General features: G+C 34.9%; 1 protein-coding gene and 1 non-coding gene across 2 annotated transcripts; both read left to right on the top strand.

Annotated features, from left to right (window-relative positions):
- The first annotated feature begins 2,071 nt into the window (after positions 1 to 2,071).
- LOC131150091 (small nucleolar RNA R71) lies at positions 2,072 to 2,173 on the top strand. The gene has a single exon (XR_009135474.1). It is a non-coding gene; the product is annotated as a small nucleolar RNA R71 (small nucleolar RNA).
- Positions 2,174 to 2,458: 285 nt separating this feature from the next.
- LOC131148128 (auxin-responsive protein IAA13-like) lies at positions 2,459 to 14,745 on the top strand. The gene is made up of 4 exons (XM_058097869.1): positions 2,459 to 2,553; positions 13,101 to 13,188; positions 14,055 to 14,335; positions 14,646 to 14,745. The coding sequence occupies exons 1-4, from the start codon at positions 2,459 to 2,461 to the stop codon at positions 14,743 to 14,745; spliced, it is 564 nt and encodes a 187-aa protein (XP_057953852.1).
- The last annotated feature ends 7,218 nt before the right edge of the window (positions 14,746 to 21,963 follow it).

Genomic DNA, 21,963 nt, shown 5'->3' on the forward strand with positions numbered 1-21,963 from the left:
AATCATATACGTAGCGGAATAAGTCATTCTATATCAACATATGCAGTACCATACCATAATCTATACAAGAGCAAAACAAGACTCTAACAAAACGTACAAACTGGTTCCCAAATACAACTCAAAATGGTAACCCAACAAATTACAGTCCTAGCACTTACCCAAGCGCTAATGCAGTACACCGGTCACTACACTCCCTACACTAGGATGCTAGTTCCGGTTACTCAAAGGACCTGTAAAAATGTATGTACAGCAGGGGTGAGACACCTCTCAGTAAGGAAGAACATAGGTTATATCAGTGTGTGGCATTTGAGTGTTATCATGATGCAACATACACGCAGTTAAATGCAAATCCAGTACTAATTTACATAGTGCATACACACACACAATGGAGTATTTTTTGCTCTAGTGGCATGACAAGAAGAGGGTGACAATGCTCACCTATGATGAGAATGCAGAAGATGAAGAGTTTAAATTAACCAGGTTTTAAATAATCTCTCAATGATTTTGACTAGGGCGCACCCAGCTCAAAGCCAGTTGTGGACCTGTCGACCCTCTCAGTGTTCTTCACACTCAAAACAACTCAGGGGCTAGAATAGGTCGCCCTTCACCTATGATGGTCATGTACTTGGTCATGACTCGCACAAATCCTGAAACCTATTCCAAAGTCTCTAACTTTTGGTTAGTCTATTCTAACTACCTTAAGAACTTAAAAAGAAAATAAAGTTGTCGAGTTGCTTTCTAGAAGTACTAAGTTTACCGTCTTCAGCCAGACACTTTAAAGCTTATTTTGAACTCATCCTAGTTCCCAGCTAACATTGGTGTCTCTCGTATTTTCCTCACACCCGAGATTGCATAGCCCAACTAAGTTTTAGATTTGGGGTCCCGATTATGTTTTAGCATAGATTGCTCATAAGGATTCACAAATTCTGTATGGGTCAGGATCTCAAGCTGCAGTGTAATTTCCCAAGGGTATTTCCGTAACATTAAATGAGTTACTTCCCTAAGAATTTTTTTCAATCACGTTTTAGCTTGGAAATTGTTCAAAGGATGTTGCAAAGCATTAAATATGTTCAGCCTATGTTGTTTAGGGCCCAATAAGATGTCCATAATCCCTGTCCTACATTGAATGCAGGTGTTCGCCATGGCTACGAATGCTCATCCCAAAAGGACAAGGATCAGGTTGGTGGAAGTCTTCATGTCCAAAATAATGAAAGATCGATCAGCAAGGCAAATGGAAACTGAGGTGGGTTGCAACACTCTTGGGCTAAGTTTCTAATAGGCTGTGTATGAAAGAATGTTCACATTTGCTCTTAAAGCGGTTTCTAACTTTGCAATGGATTGGGAGTGAGTGTAAAGGAGTTGTCGATCCACTTGGCGATCAGTTTTAATTCTTAAGGGACCTCAATACCGTCTCTTGAAATGTATCGTACCTGGATTGTGAAGGAGACGGATGCGGGGTAGTTGAAAATCTGGGGGCTAAATTTGGATGACTTTGGAGATTTTGGTATGGGCGTGGGGAAGCATTCGAGGCTTGTGGAGGTCTTTGAGATTGAAAACCTGGAGCTTGCGGCCTCCACGAGAAGTTAGGAATTTTTTTTCCACCTAGGGTTGTAAATGTTGGAATATAGGTTATTAGAGGATTTATCATACCAATTATGGGTGGCCTTTACTTTCTCATGCACAAGCTCAAGTTGGGAGTGCACGTGTGGGAAATTATAACATGTATAGGAAAGGTCGGAACAGAATGCACATATCTCTACACACACCATTGTTTGTAGCCTTAAGGACAAGGATTGATCTAACTTTTTGGATATAGCATGTAGCGTTGGAGCTAAGTCCTAGCTTGTAGCCAACTCGTAAACCCCCTTAGATTTTGAAGTTGATAGGTTAGGGAGTCTACGGGTGGCAGCCATGTGCTGCTGGGAGTTTTTAGTTAGATTTCGAAAGAGAACCCATGCCTCATTCTCACACTTAGTGAGGAAAGTACCTCCGTATGACGCATCAACCATATACCTATCTCTCTTGGCAACCTTTCATAGAAAGTTTGGACTAATTACCACTTGGGGACCAGCTGCTATGGACATTTATGGCGCAGGTCCCTAAAGCGCTCCCAAGTCTCGAAAAAGAGTTCCCCATCCATCTGTGAGAAACTTGTGATGACTTTTCTAAGCTGGTTAGTCTTCCCAACTAGGAATTACTTTTTAATAAATTCATGTTGCATGGTGGCCCAGTTTGTCACCGAGTTCGGTCCTAAGGACGTTAGCCAATATTTGGTCTTGTCCTTCAGAGAGAACGAGAAAATCCTAATACAAACAACATCATCACTAAAATAAGGGATACGGATGGTGGAACAAATTTTCAAGAACTCATCCAGATGCTTATATGGATTTTCAGTGGAGTTCCCATCAAAGTTGGGCAACATTGAGATGATTGAAGTCTTAATCTCAAATTGTGCCGCATGAACATCCGGGAACCGGATGCAAGACGGCGATGTGTTTGCATTAGGTACAAAGTAGTCCCTAAGAGGCTGAAGGTTTTACTCTCCCACCACAGGTAGGTGAGGAGCATAGGGTTTCGAGACTTGTTTAGTGGGAACTAGGGGGTTGTTTTCGGCCATTACTTTTAGTTTGATGACTCAGCCTTTTCTAGGTTGGAGATAGGTTTCCTAAAGGACCTACAAGATTTTTCAATCTCTAGATTAATGGGAATTATCTCGGGTTCCAAAGAATGTAGCCCAAACATACAGACTTTTAAGCACAGAGATTTAGACTTCACAAACAGACAATAAAATAAAAGAAATAGGAATTAATCAAAGAAAGTGAAAATAAAAGGAGAGCAATTCAAAAGAACAAGGCTGAAATACTCTAAAATGGAATTTGGCTTATAACGGTAGCCAAGTCCCTAACAACAGTGCCAAAATTGGGTAGGCTCATTAAGGCTTGGGTCATTAACTACCAAAAATAATATTTATAAACATAACTATCCCAAGTCTAGTAGAAAGTGGGTATGTTGACCCTACAGGACATATCTCGGTTTTGATAATGACAAATACTCAAGTATTTAATGGTTGTCTAGTTCATGTGTAGGTTTATATTAGCAGATATATTAATGACACGTGAAAGCTTGAAGTCTGAAGACCCTGAAGATTAGTTAAATGTTGTAATTTATACTATCATTCAATTCGGGTTTGTAATAGAAAATAGGAAAAAGGTCTGTAGTATTTAATGCATATCATGCATATAGAAACTACAAAACTCAAAGACCATAGAACGACTCTAGGTCCCTACACATCACTTGCAAATCAAATGACCATAGAAAGTCCTAAGGTCAATCAACGCCAGATTTTTTAGGTGTCCTAAAGAGGACCTACAATGACCCTAGTGTTGGCTTTACAAGGCTTAATATCCTATTTTGATGCTAACAAACAAGTGGATCTTAACATGTTATGTTAAGTGATGTATTTTCATGACTAAATGAAGAATGCAAGGTTAAAGAGTTCATGAGAGCTTGTACCTCAGATAAGGATGATTATATCAAGCTTGATGCATGAATTTAAAGATTAAAACTTGAAAATTATGAGAGCATTGATATTAAAGAAAAAGCTTCAAGAATGAAAGCCAAAGTGATCAACACGGAAAGCTCAAAGAAATATGAAGCAAGCATAAAGACCTCAAGGAATTCAATGATTCAAAATTTGAAAGAGTCTAGGAAATTTCATGTAAGTACTTCAAAGAATTTCAATATAGATGCATGAAGTTCTTAGGTTAATGTCTTGGACCTAGATACCTTTGACCATACTTGGAAAATATTTTTATAAGGTCAAAAATTGTTTTAAAAAGGTTACAATTGATTTTGGAATGAAAAGCACCAAAAAGAGGATTTCTCAAATGCTGTCAATTTTTCTACATCTGCATTGATGCACATTTTTCTCCATCAAAACGTCTTTATATTGAAATGTGTTCAGCATGCAAGTTGTAGGATGTTTTCTTAGATTTCATTTGACAACAATGTCATCAAATTTGGAGTTATACATAAAAAGTTATGACCAAATAATTGAAGGGTGCTCGAAGCTAACAACATGAGAGATGACTGTCAAGAACTTGACAGACGACTATCAGAGCAAAATGAGACGTCTGTGCCACACGACTGTTTTGAATTTTTTCATAATGGTTAAATTTTTAAATGGGGTTGTTTGTGGCTCAAAACTTATGGAAACTTAGGGAATACTTCAAACCACTTGAGGATCAAGTCATACACTTTTTAAAGTCGATAAATAAGCCTCAAAGATCATTGAATCAACAATACCAAGAATTCAAATTCTGAAAAAATTCAAAGTCTCTCTCAAATTACTCTCAAATTCTTAAGGCTCTCTCTTGCTCTCAAGCTCAAATATTGTGCACGAATTCAACTGAGTTTTAGCTGATCTTCTTCTACTAGAATTGTGCTACAAATTCTAAATCTTTCAATCATTGAAAGAATTAATCAATAATATACTTCCTTGAGCTTCAAGTTAATTTCCATATTGTGATTTACTTTGAAGTATATTAGTTGTGCTGTAATTGGTGTACTAAGCAGCTCTTTGAGGAGCAAGTTCTTTGTATGCATCTATTTGATTTGTATCTTATAGATTAATGATTCCAAGGGTTGTTTGGATCGTTGGCTAAGCAAGGGGATATTGCTTAGAGAGACGGGCTCTAACCTAGTTAAGGAGTGACCAGACAAGGGTATATCGTTGGAGGAGGTGGGCTTTAGCCTTAACCAAGGAGTGCTGTAAAGGTTTGTTTCGCCCGTTAAAGGAATAGGTTTAGTGAATCCTTTGGTGGTTTACCAAAGTGAGTACGTAGGCTCGGTATAAGCTAAACCTCGTAAAAATCTCCATCTCACTCTCTCTTTCTCTACTCTTTATTTTCAATACATATTTAAATTCCGTGGATGGTTTAAGTTGAAAATCATATATACTTAAACTGAAAGGGAGTACTTTGGTTAAACCATATCTTGCAGAAATCATACGGGAGTACGTTACTTGGTTAAACATCCCAAAGAGAAATTAACTAAGAGTTTATCTGAATTCTAAATATTTGGAAATAGTGATTGGATTTTATATTGCACATCATATTGAAGAAGCAAATTCATTTATACAAGGCTTAGTTCAAATTTGGCTAATATAAACAAACAACCATCTTGAGTTTTTGTATTACATAAGTGTTGTGTATTGGCTTGGTTGTTTGCTTTCTAATTATAGTTGATTGGTTTGGTTGAATGATTGGATGTTTGTATGGTTAAAGATTAAATAAAGAAACTATGTTCTTGAGTGCTTAACAAATTAAACAAACAAGTCACAAATTGGTTAAAAGAAATAAAATAAGTTTAAGAATTCTAAAAAGGAATTAAAAGAAATTTTTTAAAAGTCCAATTCACCCCCCCCCCCTCTTGGGAAGCTATTCCTAATTTCACCTGGGACACTCATACACGCATATATATATATATATATATATGGCTAAATGAAATGAGTGATTACATAAGTGAAAAGAATCGAAATGCACTTAAGTTGCATGTTCGATCGACCGTACTACTCAAGTATAAATTCCCTCGGTCGACCAAACTGGTGCCGGGTCAACAACTTGACCACTACCCGGTCTACCGAACTCATCTAGTTCATTTTCACCCAATCGACCAAACTCCCTAGGAGTCAACTTTTTGACCACCTGGTCAACCGAGCCCGAAATGTAAACCAACTACCTGATCAACCGAGTTCCCACGTGTGGGAACTTAATGGTTTCGTCGACCGACCAAGATAGTTTAAAATGTTCCCGATCGACCAAACTGCGCAAAAAGGGAAAAATCATCGTGAACCTCGAAGTCCGGTCTACCAAACTTGTAGTTCATTTAATTCTCGGTCGACCAAACTTCAAGTAGCTCAGTCAACCGAACTTCCTTCGGTTGAGCAGTGCTATCAGGTTGCCCCATTATTTTTACCGTAGTTAATATTTTTAAACGGGTTTAAATTGGTTAAAATGTATTAAAACTTTTATAATTATTCCATACATGTCCTAATGGCTATAATTTGCCTAACTTCTATATATAGGGGCTCATTTGCAAAATTAAGGGCAAATTAGCAACATAATTAGTAAAAAATTCATTCAATCTCAAAAACCTATTTTTGCTTATTCCACTCCATATACTCTCAAAACTTCATTCTCTTGATACATCCTATCCTTGTGAGAGTGTTATATTGTGTTATTGATTAATATAGTTTGCTCATAATCCTATTTGGTTGGTTGTTTATTTGATATTGGTTTTGGGGAGTTAAGCAAAGGGTTATCCCACAGATTTTACTTGATAGATCTTGTGTTGGGAAAAACTCATTAGCTTGAGTATCTTAGCATTGTCATTGCAAGATTCCTTAAAGCTTTATTTGTTTTATGTGTGCAAAATATTTTACAAAGTTAGATTTCAAACAACTCTTGCACCAAATACATTTGAGAAAATACTTTTGAGTTCGTTTGAATATTATTGCTAACATCTTTGAAACAATAATCTGATATTGGGATTTGATATACTTTGCTTAGTTTTAAAGATGAGCTTGTAATACACTCTTGTGCTTGATTATAGAAAGTCATTATTCTGAGTGTTGATTGCACACATAAAGCACTGAGCTTATAGTTCATACATACTTGAGGTGCATTAATTATACTGTGCGTATTGGGTACATATCTACTTTACTTGAGAAGCATAATCACTGTACTGATTATTTTGAGAAAAATACTGTTGTATTTTCAGGCGAGGCCTGAGGGGGCGGTAATCCAGCCTGGTAAGGATTGTGTAAAGGTTGGGGTCAGCCCTGTGAATTTGACTTAGGGCCTTCTCCACCCCGTAAGTAGAATTTGTAAAGGTTGAGGTTAGCCCTGTGCTAATTGACCTGATTGTATTGTGTGCCACTCCACCCGTTAAGTGAGCCATTAGTGGAATCCTCGAACTTGGAGCTAGAGGCGAGAACGTAGGCACAATTTGCCGAACGCCGATAACATATCGTGTGTGTTCTTTTTATTTATGCAATTTATTTATTACACGTGTATGTCATATTGTGAATGCTACGCATGATTTAATTTCTACATGTTTCATTTATCTGCGCATTTGGAATTGTATAGATAGACCCTAGGTTGCGAATATACTGCTGTTAGATTAGCTAAACCTAGGAGATAAATTTTAAAATTCCATTTCACCCCTCCTTTTGGGAATACACCAATTCCAACAAGGTAAGTCGGGTATCGATCCACGTAGACTTGAAGCGCAGTTATGAGACTACTTCCAATTTAGTTTATTATTGCCATGTTATGAAAAAGAAGTAAAAGATTGTACTTTTCAATGGTTGAAATCTAACCAACTACTTGAAAGCAATAAAATGAAAGCGAGTAAATTTATACTACTAGAAAGCGAGTAAATTTCTATGTTACCCTACTCTTAAAAAACGATGTTAAGGTCTAAATCAGATGCTGGACACCATGCCTCTAACTATGCTCCTTCAGACTTCAATAGAAGTACTAACCCAAGCAGGCCAAAGCAGAAGAGGGTCAATCGAGGGCACAGGGTAGCAAACGTGCACCAACTATCCGTAGCATAGTTAGAAACCAGAGTATACCCTGTCTCAACGGTAACGAACATCTCAGCGGTTCCGTAGCCAACTACTTTTCTCTTATGGATATGTAGTAGTGCTTATCCTTATCTATAATCTTTCATCAAACACACAGCAAGTAAATGGAAAATAGTAAATTAGAAGCTGTAAAGGAGAAAGCAGGTAAAAAGATCATCCCTTTTGTATTCAAAATGTTTGTCAATGATCGTGTAATATACACGGGTAGGACACGAAAGCCGCCGGTTGTCATAGGCCGTCGAACACTTCATGCACACACTGAAACAGGAATTGAAAACTATGCTACTCCTAATCTAGCTTGGCTCTCAATGACATCTTAAAGTCTGTTCCTAACCTAAAAGAGAAGAAAGAGAAACCAAAAGCTTGTGTTCGTAACGAATATTTATAGGCTCTAGGGTTTACGAGATTTTTCCTACAATTTAAAAAGCGTTGCAAGAGATCTCGCGCAGTAGATCATTGTTGTCGACCAAGTCGCGCTTTCTATCATTCTTGTGCATGCCCTAATCAAGACTCACAAGAAGTCGGGGATTCGAATCTTCAAATTCTTCAATTTCATTGCGCCTCAGGGTCTTGATGGTCGAGACTTACAGTATCTCAATCTTTTGGAAATCTTAGTATCTCAACATAGTCTCCCCTAAAGGTCTCTTGGTCGAACACTTTGTCGAGACTCTTGGTACTTTTGAATTTCCATTTTGTCTTAGCATCTCAACGTCATCGCCCCAACGGGTCACTTGGTTGAATCTTGTAGCATTTTGAATTCAGCTTGAACCTTGGAGTTTGCAGTAGAAGACTAAGTCGTCCCTGTGGTTTGCTAGTCGCGTCACATGGTTGAACATTATCTTCTTGTCCATGTATGATCTGATGCTTTTGGAGCTTGGTTGAACATCTGGATTTTGAGTTTTGAATTCTCCAAGTTCTCTTTGGCTTCTTGTAATGCCTAACTCCATGGTTTTTACCTGTTTTTCTTGAAAAGACAAACAAACCTTAAATAGCTCTAAAAAATGACAACTCTACATGAATATATAATAAAATGAGGATTAACACATGTAAATGAGGGTCTAAAATCATATATTTTAAGGACTCATCATCAGTACCAACACATTCGTCACATTTACCTGAATGTGCCGAAGCTAATGGTGACCAAAGGAGTCCGGGAGCTTTTCCTCCACTTAGAAGTAAAGTTAGAATACAAACAAACTTAGTAAGTATAGTTCATTTTAAGCACTCAAGGGTCCAAGTTTGACATACGAAGTCCAAACCAAGAGTGGTCAGTCTCGAAACCTCTATGACATTAGGCTCGATGTGTCGGAGCTGACGGTACCTAAAAATTCTATGCCAATTGAAAATTATGTGCTTAAAGGCGAGCTTAGTAAACTTAGTTAAATTTAACCACCCAAGTGTCCAATTCGGGCATATGAGGTCCAAACCGGGTTGGGTTAGTCCTAACATGTTCGTCACATCGAACTGGATGTGTCGGAGTTAATGATGCCCAAAAACTCCTCCCTATGAGCTTTTTCCCTACTTAGAAGTAAAGTTAGAATACAAACATAGTAATTAAACCTAGTTCATTTTAAGCACCTAGGTGTCCAATTTGGGCATATGAAGTCCAAACTAAATTGCATTAGTCCTAACACGTCTGTCACATTTACTTGGACGTGCTAGAGGTGACAGTACGCAAAAACTCCTCCCTGAGAGCTTTTTCTCTAGTTAGAAGCAATGTTAGAATACAAACAAACTTAGTAAACTTAGTTCATTTTAAGCACTCAGGAGTCCAAGTCAGGCATACAAGGTCCAAACTGAGTGTGGTCAGTCCTGACACCTCCGTGACATTGATCTTGACGTGCCGGCGCTGACAGTGCCAAAAAATTCCATGTCAATTGAAAATTATATGCTTAGAGGTAAACTTAGTAAATTTAGTTGAATTTAACCGCCCAAGTGTCCAATATGGACATACGTGGTCCAAACTATGTTGGGTCAGTCTCGACATGTCCGTCACATCAAACTTGAAATGCCAGATATGACGGTGCCCAAAAACTCTTCCTCGTGAACTTTTTCTCCACCTAGAAGCAAAGTTAGAATACGAACAAATTTAGTAAACTTAGTTTATTTTAAGCACTCAGGCATTCAAGTCGGGCATACGAGGTCCAAACCAAGTGTTGTCAGTACCGACACCTACGTTACATTTACCTAGACATGCCAGAGCTAACGGTGCCAAAAAACGCCTCCCTAGGAGCTTTTTCCCCATTTAGAGGAAAAGTTAGAATATCAACAAACTTAGTAAACTTAATTCATTTTAAGAACGACTCAAGTGTCCAAATTGAGCATACGAGGTCCAAACCAAGTGTGATCAGTCCTGACACCTTCATGACATTAAACTCGACGTGTTAGAGCTAATGGTGCCAAAAAATTACTATGTCAATTGAAAACTATGAACTTTGAGGTGAACTAATTAGTAAGCTTTGTTAAATTTAACCACCGAAGTGTCCATTCGTGCGTACGAGGACCAAACTAAGTTGAGTTAGTCCTGATACTTCCGTTACATCGAGCTGGACATGCCAAAGCTAATGGTGCCTAAAAATTCCCCCTTGGGAGCTTTTTTTTTTTTTTTACTTAGAAGTAAAGTTAGAATACAGACATCATTTTAAGCACTAAGGTGTCCAATTTGGGCATACGATGTCCAAATTGAATTATGTTAGTCCCAACACGTCCGCCCCATTTACTTGGACATGCCGGAGCTAACAGTACCAAAAAACTCCTCCCCGGGATTTTTTTCTCCACTTAGAAGTAAAGTTAGAATACAAACAAGTTTAGTAAACTTAGTTCATTTTAAGCACTCAAGTGTCTAAGTCAGGCATACAAAGTCCAAACGAGTGGGATCAGTCCCAACACATCTGTTGCATTGACTTGGATGTGTCGAAGCTCATGGCACTCAAATACTCCTCCTTGAGAGCTTTTTGTGCACTTAGAAGTAAAGTTAGAATACAATCAAACTTAGCAAACTTAGTTGATTTTAACACTCACGTGTCCAAGTGAGCCATGCGTTGTCGAAACAGAGTGGGGTTAGTCTTGAAACGTCCCTGACATTAAGTTGGACGTGTCAGAGCAGACAGTGCCTAAAATTCTTTCCCGATTGAAAATTATGTGCTTAGCGACGAATTTAGTAAACTTAATTCATTTTAAACACTTAAGTATCTAATTCAAGCATATGAGGTCCAAACCGAGTGGGCTCAATCCCAACACATCAATGACATTAACCTGGATGTGTTGGTGATGACGGTGCTCGAAAACTCCTCCTTGAGAGCTTTTTACGCAACTAGAAGTAAAGTAAGAATAGAAACAAACTTAGCTAACATAGCCAATTGCAACACTCAGGTGTCCAGATCGAGTATACGAGGTCAAAACTGAGTGTGTGGTGCATTCAGACTGATAAAAATTAGCTATTTAAAATTGTATCATTTTGTTAATTATGTCTGAATGTCCGATCATTTTGCTATCAAATTATTTATGCTTATAGTAGGTATACATATATGTTCAAAAATCATATACTATTCTTTTTATAATTATTAATTTGCATGGTTTGCGGCTATCACAACATCATGACGATGCCTGACACTACAATCGGACGCAACTTTTATTTTTTCTATATTTTTTTGTTTTCTAAACATAATGATTTTTTGTATTTTAATTTGAATTTGTATAATGTATTTTTATTTGTATTTGTATTTGTATTTGAATTTTAATTTTGAATAATTTATAATTTTTTTAGTAATTCTGGTTTAATATTATGTATGTTAAAATATAATTACAGGTTTTTATAGAAATTAATGAATGATATAAATTTTTTTTATTAATTTTAGTGACAGTTCTAAAATCGTTACTAATAGTCAATTATTAATGATAATTCTGAAACCGTCATTAATAGTCCATTATTTTAAAGTATTAGTGACAATTTTATTCTCTCATTAAAATTCTAAAACTGTCACTATAAATTATAAATTTTTCTAGACTCAAAATCGTCACTAAAGTCCAAGTATTAGTGATGGTTTTAAAGTCGTCACTTATACTGTATTATTAGTGACGGTTCTCAAACCATCACTAATAGCTGTTCCAGTGAGCATTAGTGACGGTTTTAAAACCGTCACTAACTCTTGGACTTTAATGAGGATTTTGAGTCGAGAAAATATAAAATTTATAGTGACAGTCTTTGGGTTTTAGTGACAGAACAAAACCGTTACTAATACTCCATTATTAATGACGATTTTATAATTCGTCACTAATAAATATTAGTAACGGCATATATAAAGGCAACTTTGAAACGGTTACTATTAACCTTTTTTTTTTTTTTTGGTGATCTTTAGGACTTCGTCAATAGTTTCTTTTCCTCCTGTACAATATAAAAAATTTTCTATCTCCAAGTGAATTTAATTACTAGTATAGAAGATTCACCTATTTTGCCTAATTTTTTAATTGGTTACTACTTTCAAAAGTTTTTTTTTTTTTTTGTATTTTTTGGTTGGTCTATAGACTTCATATTACCTTATTTATTTATTTATTTATTTTGTACTCTATTGTCTTAATATTTTCTAAGGAATCATAAATACTATCTACCATACAATTTAATTATAAATTATATTTCAGTACTATCACACTCTTATTTCCTTCTTCAAGATAAAGCCTTAATATCTCTAATTGTTTATCCTTATAGTACTTGACCCTTTAGATCTAACCTATTCGACGCCCAAACACTGTCCAAACAACACGTATCTTAACTTAGAGAAACTTTCAAAAGATAGTAAAATTTTTTGAACACAATTTTAAGAATTTATGACATAACTATAAATATCTTAAACCCTAGCAACCATGTGCGTGAGGGATTGAAGTGGAGACTTCTTATCAGTGGTTCGAACAAATGACGTGGTTGTGTGAGACTACCAAAAGATTTTGCCCGCCGAAGGAGCTATCCTCGAGTTTTTTCTCGTTTTAACTTTTTTTTTTTAAATATATATATTAAATAATATCCAATTCTGGGAAGTATTTCCTAGAATGACTCTAATGTAATCTTGCTACTCGTAGTAGCAAGATTTAAACAAATCTCACTACTCGGAGTAGCGATATTTCCCACGTATGCAAATCTCGTTACCACGTGTATGTGCCAGATTGGGTCTGACATTTAAATCTCGCTACTTCCCCTTATTATTTATTTATTAATAATTAATTAAATTATTTTCTGAATAATTAATTAAATTTTCACATATAACAAATTACAATTCGTAGTTTAGTTAAAAGTATTTTTTTTTATCAAAAATTAATATAACAGTCATACACTAAAAATATACACTAATTATATTTAATTAAATTAGGAAATCTTCTATTATTTTATTGAGTGAGAAATATTTAAATATTAATTGAAAATAATTAGTATTTAAATAATTTAACATGTTCCAAACAGAGCTTCTGCTTCTTTTGTTGCCGCTGTCTCTAGCACAAAGAGAGCTGCTGATTCTGTTGTCCAAGAAGTAGCTGTTGCTGCTGCCATTGTCAGCATAAATATTTATAAAAACATAACATTTCTTTTATTCTCTTTTAGTTCTTTTTTCGTTCTCATGTTTTCTTTTACCATTATTAATTTTTTTTTCTCTGATAATGAGTTTTAGGGATCCTATTCCCTTTGATGGAATTAGAATTTTAATTTTTGCATTTCTGACATTTCCTATTTTGGGTTTGTTCTTCTCTCTCTCTCTCTCTCTCTCTCTCTCTCTCTCTCTCTCTCTCTCTCTCTCTCTCTCTCTCTCTCTCTCTCTCTCTATTTTTGTTACACCATTTTCCCTATAAATTCTAATGTCATTTTCATTTTACTGATATGGGTGTTTCGATTTTCTTCTGTTAAGGGTTAACCGTCCTTTTATAAATTGCGGAGAAAATTGAAATGATGAAAAGTAGAGAATAAAATCTTGATTATTTTCATACGTAAAATACCAAAGTAAAGTTTCTAATTTTCCCAAATTTAAAAAACTTGCAAAGAAAAACCAATTTATTAAAATATCAATCCATTTTTGTTGCAAAATTAATCTTCTCGGCAACATGGCAAAGCATATATCAACTAATCCTCTAGAGTTATTTTTTATTTGGAGTTTCGTGTAATTGAGAAATTGTCCCTCCCTCCTACACCGTCTCTTTCTTGCTACCGTGAAACCATTCAAATTTAGTTAACTTTAAGAAGGGTAACTCGTGAGGATCTGCCTCTATTAATTTGGATTGTTAAAAGATTGGGATCATGGCTAAAATTGAAAAATTGGGATGATTGTTGCTTCATGTCACTATTTATTCTCTCTCTCCATGTCTCAACTAATATATTACTCATTAGTCATTACTATAATTAATTTGGTTCCTTGGGAGCATTCAGGTTGTGGGATGGCCGCCTATAAGGGCTTATAGGATGAACAACTTGGCTAACCAGGCAAAAACTCTGACCTCTGAAGAAGATGAGACATGCGAGGATGATAAATTGAAGGATATTTCAAAGAAAAAAGTGTACAATGGTAGCAATAAGAACAACACTACTGCTATGGAAAAAGGACATCTTGGGTTTGTTGAGGTTAACATGGATGGATTGCCAATAGGGAGGAAAGTGGATCCAAATGCTCATGCTTGCTATGAGACTTTAGCCCAAGCACTGGAGGACATGTTTGTTAATCCAACCACGAGCATCACTTCCATTTTTCGAGTGTATTCTTATTTTCTATATTTTTTATCAGTAATGTGTAATTTACTTATTTTCTATCAATTCGATCTTAGAAGTTTTGATGCGAGACTATTGTTAAATCATTGTTGCACCTCAATCTAACAACTAGCTTTTAGAACCAAGTGGTTTAAGATGGCATAAACGTTTTGACCTCAGAGTCAAATTAGTAGGACTAGGACAGTAATGAGTTGCATAGATAATTCTGTTCTAGTTTTAAAATGTAATTCTAATTGTGTAACTATGTTCAAGTAGAGAAAGTGAGCAAGCAAGAATGGCCTCCAAGCTTTTAAATGGATCATCTGAATTTGTGCTCACTTATGAAGATAAGGAGGCACCTTTCATTTCATTCTAAATGATTATACTGGTGCAATATATACATATACTTATGTATATATGTTTTTGTGAATGTGTCTTTGTGTGTATATATGCACATATTTATGTCTAATGTTTGTATATGCACTACTAAGCCCCAAATGGAATGATGTCAAATGACAAGGCTAGCCCTGTGGAAGACTAGCTGGTTTATTTCGAGCAACATTTTTAGGTGTAGGAGTAGTAGCTGCACTACTAGTAACCTAATATTAAACATTTTGGACCATACTTTTAAGGCCTATTTCATCCAAGTTCCTAGGAACTCTGGAAAGTGCATATCAAATAGAACATCATAAGAAAAGACAATAAAATTATAGAGGTGTTTGTACTTATCTAAGTCCTTTTTTTATACTTGTTACGTACACTATTTCGTATGATTAATTTGAAATAGATACGTGATCATAAATTTTTGTAATAATGTTTCATATGTGTAGGCATGTTGCCTAAAAAAGATAGCATTCTGGCTTGAAATTTGACTTCGTTTGGTACATGTTTGAGCATGAATGTTGAGTTTAATTTGAGGGGGGGCGGGAGGGAGGGAGATATAGGGTTCAAATTTCAGGAACAAAGTTCAGCCCTCTAATTATTGTCAACCTTCATGTATGCGGTTCCATTTATATGCTATGCTCATTTGGCAGCAATTTTCATTGACAATTCATGAAGTTTGACGTCATTTTCTTTTTTCTTTTGTGATAAGTATGCAGTTCTTGACCTACTTTGCAGGCATGAATTGTTTTCACATAAACCATGGTATATGTCCAATGAGTTAATGTATATTTATAACATGTGATTGTTATATTGAGTTCTTTAGTTGTTGTTGACTCAATATTTTATAATAAAAACAATAGTAATCTGAGTATTGGAAGTCAAAAGAAAACATTTATCCAACACACTCCATATATGTATGTTCACAACGTTACATTCACTAGTTCCATACACATCCAACCTATTAAATTACTGTAAAAATTTCGACAGAGTCCCCTTTAACAATTTAGCATTTCCATCCATGCACTTGTTCAAAGAAAACATTTATCCTACACAAGGCATACAAGTATGTTCACAACGTTACATTCACCACTTTCATACACATCGAACGTATCAAATTAGTATAAAAATTTCGGCAGAGTCTCCTTTAAAAATTTATCATTTCCATCCACGCACATGTTCAAAGAAAACATTTATCAAACACAATTGATACCAGTATGTTCACAACGTTACATTTACCAATTACATACACAACCAACCTATCAAATTACTATAAAAAATTTGGCAGAGTCCCCTTTGGAACATTCAACATATCCATCCATGCACCTGTTCAAAGAAAACATTTATTCTACACAACATTTGGCATACCAGTATGTTCATAACGTTACATTCACCAGTTACAAACACATTCAAGCTATCAAATTACTATAAAAAATTCGACAGAGTCCCCTTCAGAACATTCAGCTTATCCATTCATGCACTTGTTCGAAAAAAACATTTATCCTATACAACATTTGGCATACCAGTATGTTCATGACGTTACATTTACCACTTCCATACACATCCAACCTATCATAACCAAATTTCATTCACATATATATCCTGTGGAGAATGAATAAATATTTGAAATTATACATAAATAATACAACGATCTTTTTAGATCGGAAGAAAAAAATATAATGTCGTACAAATGAAATAATAGAAGGATCATCTATGCAAATGAAATAATGGACATTCTCATGGTGTACAAAAGAATTAATGCAACGATCTATACAAGTTAAAAAATGAACAAATAGATGCTTGCCACTTCCAATAATACGATGAACTATACAAATGAAACATAATTCTTATTCATCATTACATACTTGAATTAAGTTTCATTGATAATTAATACATTATAATATATAATAAAATAATATATAGCAATTTTTAAATATATTTTGAATAAAATTAATAATACATATACAATTAGAAACTTAAAAGCAAGTTATTTTAATTTGAAATGAAAATTTAATTATTTTCTATTATTTAAAATAATATAATATTGTTTATTACTTAACAATAATCTTATTACTTAAATTAGTATTTTTAATTTTTAATATTAATTTAAATTAATAAATAATTGTTACTATCATTACATAATTGAATTAGGTTTCATTAATAATTAACATATTATAATATATAATAAAATAGTATATCATTATCTTCAATCATATAATATATGATTTTTAAAGTTCTATATATTACACACAAAATTCTAAGTAGTTTCATATACAGAAATGGCTACATCCATTTTTTAAATTTTTTGAATATGCTGCCTTATTATTATTATTATTATTATTATTATTATTATTATTATTATTATTATATATACAGATTCTGAAAAATTCCTGCAAGAGTATAATTTTCGAAAAAAAAGGTTGCAATTTCAACAACAATAATTAAAATTCATAACTATTCCCTGAAAATTAATGAAAAAGGTTGCTCACATTCATAAAAATAAATGAAATTTTAAACAATTTCAGAATATGCAAAAATAAACAGAAGTTCATGGCAGGAAAGGGTTCATACTTAATAATAATAAGTATTAATATTAAATTCATAACAAAAGTTCATGACAGGAAAGGGTTCAAAAACAAAAATTAATGTTATAAATTCATAACATTATAAACATAATTATAAATAAAAATGTTCATACATAAGAATAATGATTTGAAACTCCCTCTTGTTCTTCCATGTTAATATTATTGCACAAACAATATGCACAAAATAAATTATAGAAAATATACATAAAATAAATAGGAAATACACATGAAATACATAACTAAAATGAAACGCACATGAAATTCATGGCAGTAAAATCAACATTAAATTCAAGAAAATAAAATAAAAAAATCAGAATAATCCTAACCTCGGTGTTGGGAGTTTCCGGCAAATGCTTCCAATCAACAACAAAATAAATAAAACTTGAATCAAAATAACAGATTCAACGAAAATAAAAAATATGAGTAGGAAAGGGTTATGTAGGAATCACATACCTTATCTCCCCCTTTTATGCTTTCTTGCCAACGTTCGACGAGCAATGGTCGGAATCCAACGATCACCTGCTTTGCTCTCCCGTCCAATCGTCCGGCAGCTCTGCAAAGTGAAGTCTCCTATGCTCAAAGTGTTGCTCCTCTCTTGTTGGTTTGTCCGCGAGCATAGATAAGTAAGAAATTCAATTTCGAAGCAAATCTCGCTGGAGCCACGCGTCCAACATTGGGTGGTTAAGTATTTAATGTTTTCAGGAAAATCTCACTAGATAAATCGGCGAGATTTGTCACGCGTCCACTAGATTATACCTCACCCAAAGTAAATCTCACTACTTAGAGTAGCGAGATTTGTCATTCGTCCACTGCACCATCTTTCATTTAAAGTAAATCTCGCTACTTGGAGTAGCGAGATTTGTTTAAATCTCACTACTCCAAGTATTCAGATTACATCAGGATCATTATGGGAAATACTTCCTAGAATAGAATATTATTTGATATATATTTTTATAAAAAAAAATAAAAATAAAACGGAAAAAACTCAGCTACCTTCCCTTCCCTCACCTTCCTTCTGTTTGATTCCTCGGGCGACTTCGGACAATGGAATATATGGTTTGATCCTCTGCAAGCAGTTCTTTTGTTACCTTCCAAGTGCCAATGACAATCTTATCCTCTTTGCCTAAACTGTCCTCTTACATTCTAAAATTAAAAAAATTCCTAAAAAATGAAACAGATGGCAGGCTCTCATTGGCTAACCGACGAAGCACGAAAGTTAAATACGGTGCAGGGGATAAGCACCTCGTGAAATTCCAGGTCGCCGTCAGCGATGGACTCATCTTGGTATCATCCTACTCCGATATGGGATCCTATGTAGATGCTGCGTATGGAGACACCGAAGGAAGGGTTAGCATGTATGCAATGAAAAGACAGGTGGGAAGGAAGAAAGGGAGGACAAGGGAAAATGGCATCGTGGGATGGTCGAAGAGAGGGTGGCTATGATGCATTAAACTGTTTTGAGGACTTATCACAATTCACCCACCCACAGCCATACTTAAATAATATGCTTCGCAAATTAGGGGGCCTCTGGTTTCCAATAGAAAAATCAATGGAGGGGGCCACCTGTTCACATTTTAGGTGGAATTCAATCTTTCCCTGGTTGATCTGAACACAGAAAATAAAAAACAGATGGAAACTTGCGCATGGCATAGACTTCACTTATTTGAGTTACACACGTAGTCACATGAATTAATAAAGATTTGTGTAGTTTTTAAATAGATTCACGACAATGAGAGGGGAGTTTTATGAATATCGAAGGAAAATTTATTTTTGTAAGCGGATATTATATTGTTGCCTAAATCTATTTCATCGTAAATATAATAATAATAACAAAATTGAGTTTTTAAGTCCTACTAGGTGGGGTCGACTATATGAATCATTTTTTGTCAATTTAAACGATCATGGATGTGATCACAAAGCACTTTTGAAGAACTTCCCCATTTTACCAACCTGATTTAACTGTATGCATTACATCATTTTCAATTTCTTCATCAGCTTGCATAATAGATGATTTAGGACGGGGTCGGGTGATCTAGTTCTACGAGTTTGAACCCTTAATCAACACAAACATAAGAAAAACTTTATAATAAGAATTGAATCAACCAAAGTTACACAAAATAAGTCATGCTTTATCTCACATGTCCAACGATTTTGAAAAGGTGTATAATTTGATTCGTAATCCAATCTCAAAGGTTCTTTCACAAAGAATCAAGTAATATGCTATGAAGATACTATCCAAACATTCAAGAATATAAGTCTATGTTATCACTATAATATTCCCACAATTGACAAGCAGATAAGTGTATAAATGCTAAAAATTTAAAGTTTTGGGTGTGTTTAGTCGACTCTAGCTCGGGGTCAATCACCTATAAAATTTGTAAATTGAATTTTGGAGTGGCAGTGTTGGTTCAGTCGACTGATGTAAGGTCCTTAGTCGACTGTCTAAGATTTTAGACAAAATACCGAGAGCAATAAAAGATTAGTCGACTGACTGTCGGGGTTAGTCGCCTAGCCCAGGTTTGTCTACTAACCATCAGGGTTAGTTGATTGACCTACTAAGGGTTTGAATACAAATGCAAGGATTCAAGGGTTTTGTTCAGCTGAAGCTTATGGAACTTTAAAGAAGGGTTCTCGATTAAGTTAAGGATTGTTTAAGAACAATATTATTGTGGGAAAACGCTTGATATTTTACCAATGCTTGCCAAGAATCCAAATCACAACCAAGAAATCCTTGAAATAATATTTGAACAAGTGAATGTGCTGTTGAATGCATGAAATGGCGTGGAAGGACAAAAGATGGTGAAGAAGTGCTGGATAAGTAGTGGTCTCACACCACCTGATCTTCGAGGAGAACGAACATAGCCTCTGGCCACTCAATCACTAAAATCAGACAAAGCTTAAAGGTTTAACAAAGACAAAGTCTTTTAAATTTCAATAACAATACTTAGCTACTGTTTTAGTTATTACAATGGAAATATAACTTAGAACAAAGAGACAAGACGCTAAAGTTACTTGCACTTCCCATACAGGCATGGGAGTTAACACACTTAAAATTAAGCACTACACAACTTACTACATTTCAACTTACAATGCAAGACAATAAATACTCACAACTTACAGCATAACACATACAAGCAAGTTGTCTTGCAAGGCTACTAATTAAATGAAAACAAAGTCAAAAGGGAGGCCCAATCTATGTGGGGCCTAGAGGAGCCGTGTGGGGCCTAATGGGTCTGTGTGGGACCCATAAGAGTCTCACAAACTTGGTCTTCTTATGTTGAAAATTCTTCAAGATACTTCCATAGGTTTATGCAATAGTTAGCAAACATTGTGGACATCCGAGGGCCGTTCACGTGTCACCATGTCAGCGAATGAAAGGGGTAATGGCTGTCGATCCCCATCAATAGATATGAGGTATCAAAATCTACAAGTGATAATTTATCTCTTCATCATGAATTGCTATGTAATTTCATCGTAAATACATTACAATTTACCCTACATCAATTTTCCATGATTAATATAAATATTTATACATATCATATTAATTTTCTTTTTAAAATTTATCCTATTTACTTGCATTACAACAATGTCTTATTTGATTGGTGTTGAAATTTTGTGGACAAATTTTTTTCGTTTTAATTAAGTATAAAAAAGTCATGTTCAAAGTGATGGGTGGAGGGAACACTCAGTCACTAGTTAACTAAAACTCAATAAGAATCAATTGCACAATAAATACTTTTAATTTATTTCAAACTAAATTATAAAGGAGAATTAAAATCACTCTCGCTCATTGGTTATTCACCCTCTCTACACCACATAATACATTGCACTCATACACATTTATTTATAACAAATCATAGAACAGTATAATCAACAATGATAGAAATTAATCTTCAATGGAGGTGGGCTGGTAGGTGGAGTAGGTTGCCTACCAACTCTAGAAAAATAAACAGCGGTGAGTTGCTGACCATCTCCAGTCAAGTTTAATTTTCAACACAAAGCTTGAGCTTGCAAAAGATTTTATTGATAGCCCTGATTACATTCTCAACTCCTAATTAATTCACATCATAATACAACTCTGAAGCTCTTATGGTCGCATTATTATTACATAGCTATATATCATCGCCCAACCGAACCTCTATTGGTAATTCTAGTGCTTCAGTTATTGGACATAGAGTGTTCTAAAGGGTTTCATCGACAATTTGAAGATGGCGTGTCTATATCAATTTAGGTTTAATTGACCATTCTACCCATGAGTGGTTCTTTTAATGTTTTCCATTGTCTCAATCTTTCTCTGCATGTTTGTGCATATGTATATGTGTATAAGAGCTAGAAATTAACTTGCAACTAGAAATTAGTAATAGTTTCCGTTGGTAAATTGCACTCGCAAAGACCATTTTGAGTCCCAAAACAAACACGCCCTTATCCCAAACAAGCCCTTAATGAAACGCCAACGCCAAGGCCAAGGCCAAGGCCAACGTAGGTCGTGATCATGGTTTTGAATTTGAGTTATGGGCTACAATTCTCATTTCACACCTCAACATCAACTGAAGGAATGACTCGTTGTGAAATCACAACCATTCCTCGGCACCAGATGCTTAACTCGAACCATTTTGCGGTCACAGCAG

Source organism: Malania oleifera, chromosome 2 (assembly GCF_029873635.1).
Source record: "Malania oleifera isolate guangnan ecotype guangnan chromosome 2, ASM2987363v1, whole genome shotgun sequence".
Taxonomy (NCBI): domain Eukaryota; kingdom Viridiplantae; phylum Streptophyta; class Magnoliopsida; order Santalales; family Ximeniaceae; genus Malania; species Malania oleifera.

Coding starts and splice junctions, on each gene's coding strand:
- LOC131148128 (XM_058097869.1), top strand. CDS start 2,459: ATGAACATCCGGGAACCGGATGCAAGACGGCGATGTGTTTGCATTAGG. Junction 13,189..14,054: donor TAGCTGTTGCTGCTGCCATT/GTCAGCATAAAT, acceptor GGGAGCATTCAG/GTTGTGGGATGGCCGCCTAT. Junction 14,336..14,645: donor GCCCAAGCACTGGAGGACAT/GTTTGTTAATCC, acceptor ATGTTCAAGTAG/AGAAAGTGAGCAAGCAAGAA.